At 43.2% G+C, this 15413-nt stretch overlaps 2 protein-coding genes across 6 annotated transcripts in view; one reads left to right on the forward strand and one right to left on the reverse strand.

Moving 5' to 3' along the window:
* Positions 1–15413, forward strand: part of Med12l (mediator complex subunit 12L) — a 291510-nt gene that overhangs the window by 234106 nt on the left and 41991 nt on the right. Inside the window, exons 26-35 of the mRNA XM_045131454.1 lie at positions 629–742; positions 4068–4264; positions 6379–6567; positions 7134–7208; positions 7324–7514; positions 8256–8414; positions 10954–11065; positions 13594–13683; positions 14401–14510; positions 14708–14843. Of these exons, the coding sequence (XP_044987389.1) occupies positions 629–742; positions 4068–4264; positions 6379–6567; positions 7134–7208; positions 7324–7514; positions 8256–8414; positions 10954–11065; positions 13594–13683; positions 14401–14510; positions 14708–14843 (1373 nt within the window). The remainder of the gene's footprint in view (positions 1–628; positions 743–4067; positions 4265–6378; positions 6568–7133; positions 7209–7323; positions 7515–8255; positions 8415–10953; positions 11066–13593; positions 13684–14400; positions 14511–14707; positions 14844–15413) is intronic.
* P2ry12 (purinergic receptor P2Y12) overlaps positions 1–15413 on the reverse strand; it is a 43071-nt gene that overhangs the window by 27473 nt on the left and 185 nt on the right. The window lies entirely within an intron of this gene.

Below are 15413 nucleotides of genomic sequence, written 5' to 3' on the forward strand. Positions count from 1 at the left end.
GTTGGGGGGGGGGGCTTGATTTGGACGTGTGTGTTCTCCTGTGACCCAGTGCCCTGCCCTGCCTGATTTTTGCGGGCTCGATCTGCAGGAAGTGGGGGAGTGAGATAATGCCTCTGAGAGGGCTGCTGTACCTTCTCCAGTGCCATGTCAGGATGTGTTGGGAAATAAACAGCACGGATTAAGAAACAGTACAAATACCTCTGCTCTTAGCCTGCACCCCACAGGTGGGCAGCCTCCTCCTCTCCCATGTAAGTCAGGTTTGGCTTCCAGCTTAGGGCTATGATTCTTTTTCCCCTAAGGTCTAGGGGGTAAGGTAATAATGTTAGGGGTGTTAGTAAAGTCTGGTCTTAACAGTCATTTCCACACAGACATGTGTGCTTCTGTGTGGGAATCCTATTAATCTTTTTCTACATCTCTGAGAAACAAAAACATGGTTCTAATAATTGTAAAGGAAAGGTTAAGTAAGATCATGGCAATGTTTCTCAGCGAATCCAGTGAGCAGCAATTAGAGCGAGCTAATGGCAATTAAGGGCCCACAAGCATAGTAAAAGGCCTGCTGACAGTAAATGATTACAAAAGATTGTTAATGATGTGACTAGGTCATTAAGGTTTGCTGTTGTTTTCCTAGGCAAACCTTTCCCCGGAATAAGATCATCTTGTGACAGGCACCTCTTAGCCGCTGCTCATAACAGCATCGAAGTGGGAGCCGTTTTTGCTGTCTTAAAAGCAATTATGATGCTTGGTAAGACCATCCTTGGCCCTAAGAGAAATAATTTGTATGCAGTTTAAGGTCTAAGTAATGTGAGTGGAAACATGGCTTGTTGATTTGTTCTGGAAAAATCAGTGGCTTTGTTCAAGTCCAAGTGATGAGAACCTAGGGTTCTGCCTCCAAATGGCAGTGACCCTGACCCCAGGATAATTGTTATACAAATACATTATTTTCTTTTGTTTTAATTGCATTAATATCTCATTCTGATATAAATCAAGGTGTTTTACCTTCATTTAATTTTTTTTTTTGGCAGAAATCACACGTTATGAGTGACAGGCATGACTTGGTCTTTTAAATAGAAGGTTTTAATTTCAGCCAGGTTATATTCCAGGCCTGAAACTTCCAACAGACTGGGGTTAACCACAACATTTGTGCTTCCATTGTGACTCTGAGCTGGTGATATCCTTCTGCCTTAGGCATTTCCAGAGTTGGGTGAAGACTGCAATGATTTTTATATTATTGGTAAATCAATTTTAGCTGTCAGAACTCTGTTCATGTTCTCTGTAGTGCCCAAGATATCCATTACTTTCTTACTCTTCTGAGAAGAGAACTATTGCCTTCCAGTCATGGGCTGTGCAGCCCCTCAAAGCATGTTCCCTCTGTAGGTTCTAAAGGATTTGAATAACAAGGGAGTCTTGCATAGTGACCACGTCCACCTTTGGGGACCTCCTTTTGGCCCTGGCCAAACACTAGTTGCCTCTTCATGCCTTAAAGGGCTCTCTTGGATTTCAACAGAATTGCTGAGTGGATAGGAATCACTTAGCCCTAAGAACACGTGCATACAGCCTGTCCTGCTTGAGAAATGGGATTGAGTGACAGCAAGGAAGAGCAGCCGAATGTTCAGCAAGCAACATGTTAAACATTCACCTAAAAAGAATACATAGATTCTCTTGTAGTAGCCAGGGATCCTGTAACTCGATGGGGAAGACAGACCCACTGTGAGGGCTGCAGCCTCCGCTCAGAGCTCAGGGGCTTGTAGTGTGAGAGAGCCCTCATTAAATGGCCCTCCCAGTGAAGTTAGCTTCTCTGTGATGTTTGAAGGGAAGAGAGCTGACCAGTTACTGAGTAAATAAATGCTGGGATTATGAATGTAGGGGGCTGGTGCTCTTCCTGCGCCTGTTAGAGAAAATAGCAAATAGCAAGTGTTTGGTAAACTAATGTTGGAAGAATGATAAACACATAGCCAGCAAGTGTTTTAGTGGCAGAAACGGGGCTAAGTTCCATTTAGATGCTGGCCCTTTGATCTTGCAGGACCGCTGTCATCCCAAGTAAAATCTGGGGACCCTTTAGACACTCAGATGATGCGCTGGGTTCTGCGGGCCTGTGAAGTTGGACTGAGGGCGGACAGAGTGCTGGGGCAGGTTTCACCCAACACTCCATTTGTTTTCTTGTCTGTTCTTGGGCAGAAGGTTCCAGCACAGCTGGTCAGTCATGTTCTGTGTTTGTAACATGCAAAGTAAGCGGGGATTTCCAAATGGGCCTGGAGGTGTGTGTGTGTGTGTGTGTGTGTGTGTGTGTGTTTGAATTCATGTTCTAACCAGTGCTCGCTCCCAAGTCCTGCATACCAGACATGTTTTAAGATAAGAAGATGGAGTTGTTATATTGAAGTTGATTCCTTTTATAGGAGCTTTGATTTGAGGCATGTGGTTGTTTATATAATCCAAGGGCAGAAAATACATGCCATCTGGCTATTTTGAAACTATTTTGAACTAAAAGAAGTTCCTGTGGATAAAGAGAATACCTTCTATATTTTCACGAGAAACGTATGCTTAGTCCTTCTCTGCTTTTTCAAATTTAGACAAGCTGGGAATAGAACATTCTACCACTGAATACCATCCTCAGCCCTCCTTCTCTACTTTTAAAGGCTTAAAACTATTTTTTGGTGTGTGTGTGTGTGTGTTGTGAGGTGTGGTGTGTGTGTTCATGCATGTGTACATGTGTGCACATGCATCCAGAGGCCAGAGGGTGACATCAGGTGTCTTCCTCAGTTACTCTCCACTTTGTTCCTCAAGACGGGGGTCTGTTGCTAAACCTCGAGTTTATGGACTCAGCTTCATTCACGAGTTGGGAGCCCAAGGGAGCCCCTGTAGCCCCCACTTCTGTGCTGGGATTACAGGCTCGCCCTCCCAGGCCCAGCAGTTCATGTGTGTGCTGGGGATCTGAACTTGGGTCCTGTGCTTTCCTGAAAAGCATTTTACCTGCTGAGCCATCTTCCAATCTGTGGTTTTAAAGCTAATATCTATGTACCATTCTGATTTTTCAAAAAATAAAAGAGAAAAGAAAAGGTTTTTCATCAGAGTCCTCTAAAACATTTTCTGGATTGATTTTGGGTTTTAAAATGCCTTTTGAACTAACCTAAGCTTGGTTTTGCTCCTTTATTTCAGGCTATAAGGGCTTACCTAAACTCACCTGTTGGTGCTAGGAAACTGCCCCTTTCGCTCTGCTCCTGTCTTTTAGTATGTCACAGTTTGAAGGGTCTGCTCTGATCGGCAGTCCTCACTACCAGATTATATCACTCTCTTACTTACAAAATATGGTACGATTTTTGTGGTTCATGGATAGAGATTTCTTATTTTGAACACTCGAACAAACTCTCTTCAGTATTTCTCCTCCCTGAACATTGCCAGGAGTAAAGCAGTCTCCTTAGCTATGTTTCACTCAACATGGTAGAGGTTGGTCAGGTGACATCTCTACGATGAAGATGCAGAGAGGACGGTGAGGGACAGGTTATTCAGGGGGTGATGCCCTCTTCCGGGGCGCCCTCAGTATCCATTGCCCTTTTCCATTCCCAGGGAAATAAATCTCTCTTGTCAAGAAGTTGATAGTAAGGTGGGCTAAGGCAAAACTTTTCTCTTGACCTATGGATAGAGACTAAGTCATTGTAAGAGAAGAAATGGAAAAGGGACATCTAGAAGGGTGAGTAACCCATGTTTTTCTTGTTTCTAACTCAGATAACCTTGAGTATATTCATACCTGAAATTTTGATGAAACAAATATTCTGTAATTTTTAAGTGTGACTCATAATGGCCTTCCCAAGGTTGGTGAAAGTATATTTAATTCTGTAAGCAGAAAAAGAAGGGAACAGCTCTTGAATCTGATTATCCTCTGTGTCTAATCGTTTCCTGGGTTCTTTCATTTATCCTTTTGATCCGCTCTCTCTACTGCTGAGCAAACAGCTTATGCAGTAATAATTCCATTCGCACACTTTAACTCTCTCATAGCAAGCTTCCCTTGCCTGTTCCATATTTGCAGTATTTTGAATTTCTGTGATTTTACTTTTGTGATTTCTTTGATTTAGGAGATGCCAAAATTAGCAGTCACAGCGTCAGCTCGTTAAAGAGTGATGACTTCATGAGAGGGTTACGACGTGACAGCAATGCTGAGGATCCCTGGGCCACCACACAGAATTCAAAATCCTGTGGGAAAAGCATTTCCATAGAGACCGCCAACTTGAGAGAATATGCTAGATACGTACTAAGAACCATCTGTCAACAGGTATTACTCCAACTTTAGTTGGCTTGCATTTTGAATATAGAACTATTCATATATATACACATATATATATACACATATATATATGTACATATATATATATATATAAACATAGATAGATAGATAGATAGATAGATAGATAGATAGATAGATAGATATGAATGAATGATTCACCTGAAACTGATATGGGTTCAAATCGGGCTCTTAGTGCTGCTGTTTCCTGACCCCATTTAAAATTATCTCAAATGTATATTTCATATTCTCTTATTAAACAAATGTGTCATAGCTCACATGTTTTGGTATTTTGCTTTAGATATTATACTTTTGCATCTCTTGGGTTGATTGTAACTGTGATCAAAGAGAGCTGAATAGAACCTCGGGTGTGGAGGGGCAGTTGTGCACATGCTATCACTGGAACAACGACGATGCCTTTGATGCCTGGTGCCTCAGTAAGGCCAGTGTGCAGCAGTGTCTGGTGGAGCTGGCCACACCCAGTCCAGGCTTCTCATAGCAGGTCCCAAGAGTGTCTGCTTCCCACCCCATGGGAGGCTCCTGCAAGGTAGTCTGGGCCCAACTTAAGGTGTCAGCAGCCAAAGGACAGTTAAAAGGATAAATCAGCAAACCAACCCTTTATGCATCTGATGCTTCCTGACCCCACTGAGTGCAAAGAGAAATGGTGAAGAAGAGGTGTGAGGAGCTTAAAGTGGCTAAAACTCACCAGAAAGCCATTAGCTTAGATTTCTGGTTTACCCTTTGACTCAGAAATTGCACTTAGAAAAACAAAAAGAGAATGGCTGGAGAGAATGCTCTGCAGTTAACATGCTAGCCTGTAAAACCCAAGGACCTGAGTTTGATTCCCCAGTACCCACACAGATCCAGATGCAAGAGGCACGCACATCAGTTTATTTGTAGTGGCTAGAGGCCCTGGTGTGCCCATTCTCTCTCTCCTCTCTCTTTTTCAAATAACTAAAATTATATATATATATATATATATATATATATATATATATATATATATATATATATATATATATATATTTTGAGGTAGAGTCTCACTCTTGCTCAGGCTGACCTGGATGGAATTCACTATGTAGTCTTAGGGTGGCCTTGAACTCATGGTGATCCTCCTACCTCCACCTCCCAAGTGCTGGGATTAAAGGCATGCACCACCACACTGGCTAATTAAATATTTTTTTTTTTTAAAGAGAGGGCTGGAGAGATGGGATGGCTTAGTGATTAAGGTGCTTGCCTGCAAAGCCTAACAACTAGGGTTTGATTCCCCAGTGCCCACATTTAGCCAGACTCACAAAGTGGTACATGCATCTGGAATTCATTTGTAGCAGCTAGAGGCCCTAGCACACCCACTCGATCTCTGTCTCCTCTTTCTCTCTTTCTACTTACAAATAAATAAATAGATAAATAAATAAAATATTAATAAAATGTATGTAAAAAAGAGGAAATAATAATTTAGAGAATAGATGTGCATAGCTATTTGTAATAGTAATTTAAAATATTATAAAGAAGTTTCTAAATGTTTCATAATGCATTTTACCCATTTAGTATACAATATATTCTATAAAGGTAATGAAAGCATACATGTATAGATTCATTATCATTGTAAAGCAAGTACCAAAAAAAAAAAATAAAACAAAATGGTATCTTAGAGCAAGTCTCCTCTCTTGCATATCTGTTTATAATTTTTTAAAATCAAAGTTTCACTTTGTATGAGGTCAGAGTGTAGGAAAGTTTGTTTTTACAACTTTTCCCGTGGGTAGGGTAGGGATGTAGACCAGTTTGTAAAGTACTTGAGTAGCCTGCCCAAAGCCCTGGGTTCCATTCCCAGCGCCGCATAAACCAGGCGGGTGAGATGTACCGCCAATCCTGATAGTGGGCATGTAAATGCCAGAGAACCAGGAGTTTAAGGTTGCCCTGGCCTCTTGACGTTCTTATCTCTTGTGTTTGATGCCCTTTCTTAAAAATATCAAAACCCACTTACTTTTCTCATGATTTTTTTTTTTTTTTTTTGGTTGGGCGATTCTTATCAGCACCCTTAGAACACAATACAGAGGACTGTAGAAAGCCTGGGCCTGACACTCTAACTGCCAAACTCCTTTTAGGAATGGGTAGGAGAACATTGCCTCAAAGAACCTGAAAGGTTATGCACAGACAAAGAGCTTATATTGGACCCCGTGCTGTCCAACATGCAAGCGCAGAAATTGTTGCAGCTCATCTGCTACCCTCACGGCATTACGGAGTGCACCGAGGGGGATGACCTCCAGAGACAGCACATCAAGCGCATCCTTCAGGTACGTGCCGCCTGCGTGCCCCGACACTTGCAGCGTTTGTTTGAGAGTGCCAAGAGTTACTTACGATCTCTCATTTTAAACTAATGTTCAAATTTCTCAAATTCAACCAGCTCTGCTTCTTACTCTCCCAGTTTTCTTTTCTGTGGCATTGCCACAGTTGATCACTGTCCGCACAGGAGCATCAGTTGCACAGTCATCAGGTAACACTGACATCCCAGGGAGCAGCTGTGTTTATAGGAGAAATAATCTTTGTGGTGGATCTGTCTTGAATACCTGAGGAACTTCAAAGCCATTTTGGAAGGAGATTAGTTAGGGAAATAGATTTTTGAGAGCTCAAATACCTGTCTTATTTCTAGTTCCTAGATGAGCCAGGGGCATTGTTTTGACGTGGGCACATTTCACTGTGTACACACGGAGCGTAGGTAGTGGGATTGGAACCCTTTACTATCTGCAGGTTTTCACTGGGTATGGTTGTTCTGCTCTGTCTTGAGAGAGGAATTCCTGCAAGGATATGTTAACACAGGATCAGTGTTCTCAGTGTTATAATTCCTTCATATCTCCCCCAGAACCTTGAGCAGTGGACATTGAGGCAGTCGTGGCTGGAGCTCCAGTTAATGATCAAACAGTGCTTGAAGGACCCTGTGAGTATATGTTGAGCATGCATATGCCAGTGAAGTCTTAGGGAAAGCAAAAGCTGACTGGTGTTTGAGAATAAAGCAGCCCACCGGTGTGCTTGCTTTCTTGCACTTACTATAGAGCTCTGGGTCTGTGGCTGAAATGAACAACTTACTGGACAATATCGCCAAGGCAACCATCGAGGTGTTCCAGCAATCTGCAGATCTGAATAACAATTCCTCCAGCTCGGGTGCGAACCTCTTCCACGCGAATGGTATTGCAAGTGCTGACACAAACAGTCCCAGGCAGAATGGGATCAAGACATTTTTAAGGTATTTTTGTACTGTTTTGGCTATCACTAATGCCTCTCATGTAAGTAAAATTTACTAATGTATTGCACTTTTTTCATTTAACAGGGGTAGGCGATATCTTGGCATTCTATTGGCTATAGGCTGAAATCTCATGGAATCACAGATTAACTTTAGTCTCCTTGATTTCAAAGCCTTTGGGCTGTTGTGTTCTATGGCATTTATTAAGTGGGAAATGCACTATGCATCTTTATTCATTGGCAGTTTTACATAAGCATATTATTTTTTACATTAATTAGAACAGGTAGGCTTATGGAATCATAAAGTAATCCTCTTCATCATGAAAGATAAAATTTATTTGTATTTTATCATTTTGGTAACTAAAAAAAAAGAACAAACCTTAAAATCTTGGGTTTTCCCAGGCTTAAGAACAAGATCATCCCATAAGCACTGCTCCAGAGTGTGCTGTTTCTGTGGAGGATGGTTAATAACCAAGGACGTGCTCACAACACTGTAGTGATACACAAATACCTTCTCAGAAAGGCTCCTTTTCCTGCTCCCCATAAATGCGAGCAGGAAGTATAAATCAAAAATATTTACTTAATTTTTTTTTCCTGTAGCCAAGAGGAAAATCAGTCCCCCAAAGGAGGGTCACTTTAGTGAGAACAGCCCATGTCTTGTATGTCAAAGCTGTGCTGTGGAGTGTGGTGACAGAGAGCAGACTGCTGCCTCTTTCTCCAGAGTAACCCCCGTCTCTGATTTTAGTTCCTCTGAACGCAGGGGCGTGTGGTTGGTGGCCCCTCTCATCGCCAGGCTGCCCACCTCAGTACAGGGAAGAGTGCTGAAGGCCGCTGGGGAAGAGCTGGAGAAGGGGTCCTTGGGCTCTTCCTCCAAGAAGGAGAGAGACCGGCAGAAGCAGAAAAGGTACTGATGGCACATGTGTCCCTCTGGACAAGCATTGAAGGGCAGTGGAGACATTCACCCTGATGATACCCCCATTGGCATTGTAATCGGGGCCTACTGGAATGCAGTCTTTTAAAAATATTTTTATTTATTTATATGCCAATCTCTCTCTCTCTCTCTCTCTCTCTCTCTCTCACACACACACACACACACACACACACACACACACACACACACACGGAGAGTGAGAGAGACAGAAGAAGGGAGGGAGGAAATATGTGAGTAAGAAATATCAAGAAAGAGATAGAGAGAGAGAGAGAGAGAGAGAGAGAGAGACAGACAGACAGAGAAAGAGAATGGGTGCGTCAGGTCCTCCTGCCACTGCAAATGAACTCTAGATGCATGTACTACTGTGCGCATCTGGCTTTATGTGCATGCTGGGGAATTGTACCCAGGCTGGCAGGCTTTGTTAACAAGTGCCTTTAACTGCCAAGCCATCTCTTTAGCCTGAATTTTAGTCTTTTAGTGGTATGGGGTCTACTGCATTGACCAAGGCTCTGATGTTGGAGAGGGCCATGCAGTGGTATTTAGTACACTAGCTCTCACTTCTTCCAGTGTGTCCAAATTGCTGTCCAAATACTGACTTCTGGGGCTGGGGACATGGCTCAGCAGGTAGGAGCACTTGCTGCTCAGCAGGAGGACCTGAGTTCGGGTCCCCAACACCCATGTAAAAAGCTGGATGCGCCTGCATGCACCTGTAATTCCGTGCTGGAGGATGGGGTGGCAGAGGCTGGAAGTGAGCTCCGGGTTCAGTGTGCACACCTCACATACATTAAAGAAGCTTATAAAAAGAAAAAAGAAAAAAATAGACCGCTAAGCCCTGCTTCCCATCAGTTCATACAGGTCTGGGTAGGAATCTGCATTCTGTATTTTATTTTAAATCATTTTGAAGAGTATTTTTAGGCACTGATGTTTAAAACTGAATCACTTTTAATTCTGGCATGTTGGACCCTGAAATAGTCATTGATATTTTGAAAATTTAGGATTCTTGTTTTGATTTAGTGATTAAAACTGGTGATTAGAAGCTACTAATACTAAGGTGTTCTACATTTATTTTATGTCTAAGGAAAGGTTTCAAATAATAACTTTTGATTCTAACACTATAAATTTAACATCCCAGTAGTCTCAAAGAAAAAATTAATCATTTCTTCCATTTTATAAGAATTTCAACACTTAGGTTTCTTGTCTCCTGGATTTCTTGCCCCTGGTTGGTGGTTGGTGATACTTCATGACTATCCTTTACTGTCCTCTGATGAAAAGTCCACTCCTCCACATAACATAAACTGACTGAAATATTGTGGTTTCAACCTCATTTTAAGAATTTTGGGGGCTGGATAGATGGCTTAGTGGTTAAAGACACTTGCTTTCAAAGCCTGCCAGCTTGGGTTCAATTCCTCAGTGTCCATGTAAAACTAGATGCACAAAGGGGTGCCTGCACCTGGAGTTGATTTGTAGTGGCTGGAGGCCCTGGTGTGCCCATTGTCTTTCTCTCTTTCTCTATCTTCTCTCTCCTGCTCTCCCTCTCAAATAAATATATTAAAAATATTTTTAAAAGAATCTTTTTCCCCTTCCTTCTCTCCTTCTTCTTTCTCTTTCTCTCTTCCTTCCTTTTTTCCTTCCTTCCTTCCTTCCTTCCTTCCTTCCTTCCTTCCTTCCTTCCTTTCTTCCTTCCTTCCTTCCTTTCTTTCTTTTTCTTCTTTTTTTCCCCTTTTGTAGTAGGGTCTTGCTCTAGCCCAAGCTGACCTGTAATTCACTATGTAGTCTCAGGCTGGTCTCAAACTTACAATCATTCTCCAAGCTCGGCCTCCCAAGTGCTGGGATTACAGATGTGCACCACCACACCCAGCTCAGTTTTTTTTCTTTTTAATGCAACACTTAGCTTGTCAACTGTCCAATGATTAAGGATATTTTATTAATTAACATGACAATTTAAAATAGAATTTTGGCCCTTTGTCCATGTAGGCTGTGGTAGAGGTAGATCCTGGCACAAGGAGTCATCAGCCTTTGGAGTCCTCAGACCTTCAGGCTGGCCCCAACTTTACTAACACTGTGCTGTTTGGTCTTGAGAAATACACTGAAAAAGAAATAAAATAATTTGTTTCCCTCCACATAGTCAAAAATCCACATAGAAAGGATTTTCTGTTTTCTAAGTCCTCAAATAAGAATTTTGTGTGAGATTTTCTCAGTTTTCATCTTATCCTATGTATAAATTCTTTCTGATGTATTTTGATCATCTTCCCTCCCGCCCGCAACGCGCTCACGTGTGCTGGGGTCACATGCTGTTTGGGGTGCCGTCCGGGAAGAGAGCGCACAGAGTGGTGCAGAAGCATCAGGGGAGTTTTGCAGTCTTGGAAATGCAGGCTCTCTGGCTACTGGCCTCCTTTAGTGGCCAGGTCAATAGGCATGAATAGCCCAAGGGCATGACAAGGATATTGCAACCAAAATCAGCCTGTTCTTTCTATCCAGATCTACTGATCCTTCCTTCCAATACTTCTTTTAGCATGTCTCTTTTGAGTCAGCAACCTTTCCTGTCATTGGTCCTTACCTGCCTCAAGGGACAGGATGAACAACGGGAAGGCCTCTTGACATCTCTGCACAATCAAGTCAACCAGGTAAAGTGGGCATGACGCTGAGCCTGGGAACTGTCTTCCTCATGGCATTCATTGGTCACGAATCAGCAAGGGGGCAGTGCATCTCCATTAGACGCTGGGGAACGCCACCCTGGTCTGGCTCGATGGTCACCAGGTTAGGAGTTTTCAAGATCAACTGTGCCTTAATAAATGTATATGGACTATAGAAGCACATGTTACTATGGCTGGTAATCTCAGCAACTCCTGCCTGCATGCTGCCCTGCAGGAGAGGCTCCGGGCTCTCTGTGCTGCACTGGGGACAGCAGTGAGACAGGAGAGGGTCCTACTCCTCAGACAGGGCTCCCACCTAGTAGGTAGGGTCCGCTTGGAGCTCGATTTCAGCAGCTCCATTTGACTGCCCTGCAGCCAAGTAGTTTGGTGACAGTCAATATGAAGGAAACTGACGGGTAAGTCCGGAGGCTCACGGAGAACCTAGATGTCAGCTCCTATCATTAGCAGTGCTGCTGAGCTCTGGAGCAAACTGAATGAACAAATTGGAAATGGGAAAATGTGGAGTCATGTACAGTGGATATGTTGGTTGTCAGGATAATCTGTCCCAGCACAGAGCTGGGTGAATTGCTCCTTATAGCACTGTGTCCCTAGGACACTGTGTTTCTTTTGAATGGTGTCTGATGGACAATCTTACATGTTTTCCTTACCTGCTACATATGGGAGACCTTTTCTCTGTCTGACCTCCCTTTGAAATAGAAGTCGCATATTATTCTGGTGCCCAAAGTGCTCTCATCATCTTCCCAGTATGCCTAGAATCCAAATCTTGAGTCTTGGTTAGTGACGCGCATGTGACTTGTCCTTTGACGCCTTCCCCCTTGGTTCCTGTCACTCCACTCGCTCTTGACCCCTGGCCCTGCTTCTCTTTTCATGCCCATATGTCCTTCCTTGTTTTTTTTTTTTAATTTTTTTTAAATTTTATTTATTTATTTATTTGAGAGCAACAGACGAGAGAAAGACAGATAGAGGGAGAGAGAGAATGGGCGCGCCAGGGCTTCCAGCCTCTGCAAACGAACTCCAGACGCGTGTGCCCCCTTGTGCATCTGGCTAACGTGGGACCTGGGGAACCAAGCCTCGAACCGGGGTCCTTAGGCTTCACAGGCAAGCGCTTAACCGCTAAGCCATCTCTCCAGCCCATTCCTTGTTTTTGGCTGGAAGGAGTCATTTTCTTGTTGTTGTTTGAAGTAGGGTCTTTCTCTAGCTCAGGCTGACCTGGAATTCACTACATGGCTTTAGGGTGGCCTTGAACTTTAATCCCAAATGCTGGGATTAAAGGCCGGTGCTACCACACCCAGACTGGAAGGACTCTTTGTGGCCTGCACTCTCCTTTATTCAGTTACCGCTTTAGTGGGGCTGTGGCTTGTCGCCCTTTAAATGCAAAGCTCCTATCATTATCTGTCGCTTTGCCATTGCTATACTTATATTTCCTGTTGCATTCCTTTTTCATTTTCTTGCATGCAGTGTAGGGATTGAAGTTAGGGTGTCATGCATGCTATGTAAGTCTTCTACCACTGAGCTATTTCTCTGGACCCTTTTAGTTTGAGGCAAAGTCCTTCTACATTGCCAAAGCCAGCTCTCTTTGCAGCCCCGGCAAGCCCTGAGCGTGTGATCCTTCTGCCTGACCCTTTCCGTGGCTGGGGTTTCACTGGCCGTGCCACCATCTGCCGTGGTGCTCAGGTGCTCACGGCCGGCGCTTGGCAGGGCTTCCTTCCATCTGCCGGTGACTGACGGAGTCTCTTCCAGGGCGATTTCCTAACATGCTGTGTTTCAGGACAAGACAAGGCTTTGGCAGTTATTGGGTGTTTGCTTGTGAGTTGGCTCATGACTTTAAGATTCTGGGATACAACTCACTGCAGCTTGCCTTTCTTTCATAAACTTACTCTTTTCGCAGCCCAAGTTTTGGATCAGTGAGAATATGAAATATCCCTCTTTATGCATTATCATGCCATTTGGCTGACATTGGTCTAAGATGCCACATTTTCCACAATATTACAAATTCTCTTTATCAGCTAACCAATGGGCATCGGCTAGCAAACATGCTTTCCAATAAGATGTCCAAGTAGCACAGTTGCTCAGTTCATAGTTTGTCCCTAGAAGCACAAGGTGGGGCCAATGGCAAAATGCAGTTCTGTCTCTGTGAGGCACCTCCACAAGAACAACTACATAGCTTATTCAAAACTTCAGTCAGGGTTACTTTGATGATGGTATTCTGAAGTTCCCCAGACTTACAGATGCACATATATCCCCGGTACATATGTGCGTATCTACTGAGGTATGGTTCTGTTCTGCCCAGACAGGCAAATAAATAATGAAAGATCAGGCTTTTGTTGGCATGGAAGGAGAGCAGGAAAGGGAAAATGTTATTTAACTTTCTTTGGTAATTTGTTAAAACTAAGTAGTTATTTTTGGTTGTCAGTAAATAGCTCAATTTAATTTTAATATGAGAAAATTGTTAATTTTAATAGATTAAGCAGATTTTATGTTGTTCACTCTAATGTCAGATTTTAAGTAACTGGAGGGAAGAGAGATACCAGGATGATGTAAAAGCTCGGCAGATGATGCACGAGGCGCTGCAGCTCCGCCTCAACTTGGTAAGGATGTTTCTACACACGTCCTTCTTCTACGCATGTCTTTATGAGGGGGTGTTTCTAGAATCTTTCCTCCTTCATACCTATCTGCATGTAGGGGTATTTTGGAACCTTTCTGTCAAGTATGCCCATATAGATGTGAAAATAACCACAGCGTTTACTGAGCTGTGGGGGCATGCGGGAGAAGCCCTCACTGTTTCCTGTCTGCCCACTTCCCTTTCTTCCTGGCCTGCTGTTTCCTTGCCACTTTCCTTCCTTCATGTGTGGCTTGAGTTCTAGGCAGTAGTAGGTATTTTAAGCTTTGATTTGCCTCTTAACACTCTCACCCAGCAGATCTCTCCTTTTCTTCTACTTATGCTCAGAGGAGGCCTGAGAGGGCAGGTCTCTGAGATGAGCATTAGCTTTTACTGTACTTATCTTGACATCATGAGCTGACCTGAGCAACATAGAGGATAATGAAGAAAAGAATGCTGATTTTATTAGTGCCCACACTCAAGAATTAACCCTCTTTATTTATTTAAGTTTTGAATGATCAAACTGTATTGAAGGAGTCATAAAAGTCATGGTAAACACATAGCTAAGTGAGACAGAAGATGGGTAATGTAGGAGGCAAAGACCATTTCTGAACATCTCCTTTAACAATCAGAAGCCAGGCACATGTAGTGGCGGGGATAATGTTTTCTCCTGCAGAACACAAGCTCATTGTATTTTGTATGCCAGGTAGGAGGGATGTTTGACACGGTGCAGAGGAGTACCCAGGGGACCACAGACTGGGCCCTGCTGCTCCTCCAGATCATCACATCAGGGACTGTGGACATGCACACTAACAGGTAGGTCCACCGCATCCCCTAGCTCTTGCTGCATGTGGGCACGGTGTGAGCTTCCCCTACTGATGATAAATTCTGCCATGTCTTACTGGCTGGGGCAGCATGAGAAATTTCTGTGTTTTCCATAGAAACGCTCAGGTGGTTAAGTGTATCTTGGCTTCTCTTTAACAACAGCACACTTGCCTTCTTCCCTGTCCTAGTGAATTGTTCACAACAGTTCTTGACATGCTGGGTGTTTTAATCAACGGAACATTGGCCTCTGACCTGTCAAATACATCCCCGGGGGGAACTGAAGAGAACAAACGTGCATACATGAACCTAGTCAAGAAACTGAAGGTAAGTTCGTGACTGGCCTCTAGTCTGATTTGAGCTGTTCATGGATTTGTTGCCCTCAACCTCCTGTGATTTTTTCTTGTGTTGCTGAAGCCTATTACCCCCTAACCCCGAGGTACAAATACGATATCTTGAACATTCTTCTTCAAAAAAGTTATAATTGCAAAGCATGTTTAGTTTCCTAAAAGAGTTTTTAAATGTTTTTTGCTTGTTTGTTTAATTTTATTTATTTATTTGAGAGCAACGGAGAGAGAAGGAGAAAGAGAGAGAGAGAGAGAGAGAGAATGGGTGCATCAGGGCCTCCAGCCAATGCAAATGAACTCCAGATGTATGTGCCACCTTGTACACCTGGCTTAAGTGGGTCCTGGGTAATCGAGCCTTGAACCAGGATCCTTAAGCTCCACAGGCAAGCACTTTACCACTAAGGCATCTCTCCAGCCCATGTTTAATTTTTAAGCAGCATTAGAAAACGTTTACCAAATATATAACCAAAATGCCAATACTAGATTTAGCTTAGACCCATGTCAATTGAAAAGTTAGTGGTTACATTGATATTTGTAAACTGATTCATTT

This window comes from Jaculus jaculus, chromosome 12, assembly GCF_020740685.1.
Source record: "Jaculus jaculus isolate mJacJac1 chromosome 12, mJacJac1.mat.Y.cur, whole genome shotgun sequence".
In the NCBI taxonomy this organism is placed as follows: Eukaryota; Metazoa; Chordata; class Mammalia; order Rodentia; family Dipodidae; genus Jaculus; species Jaculus jaculus.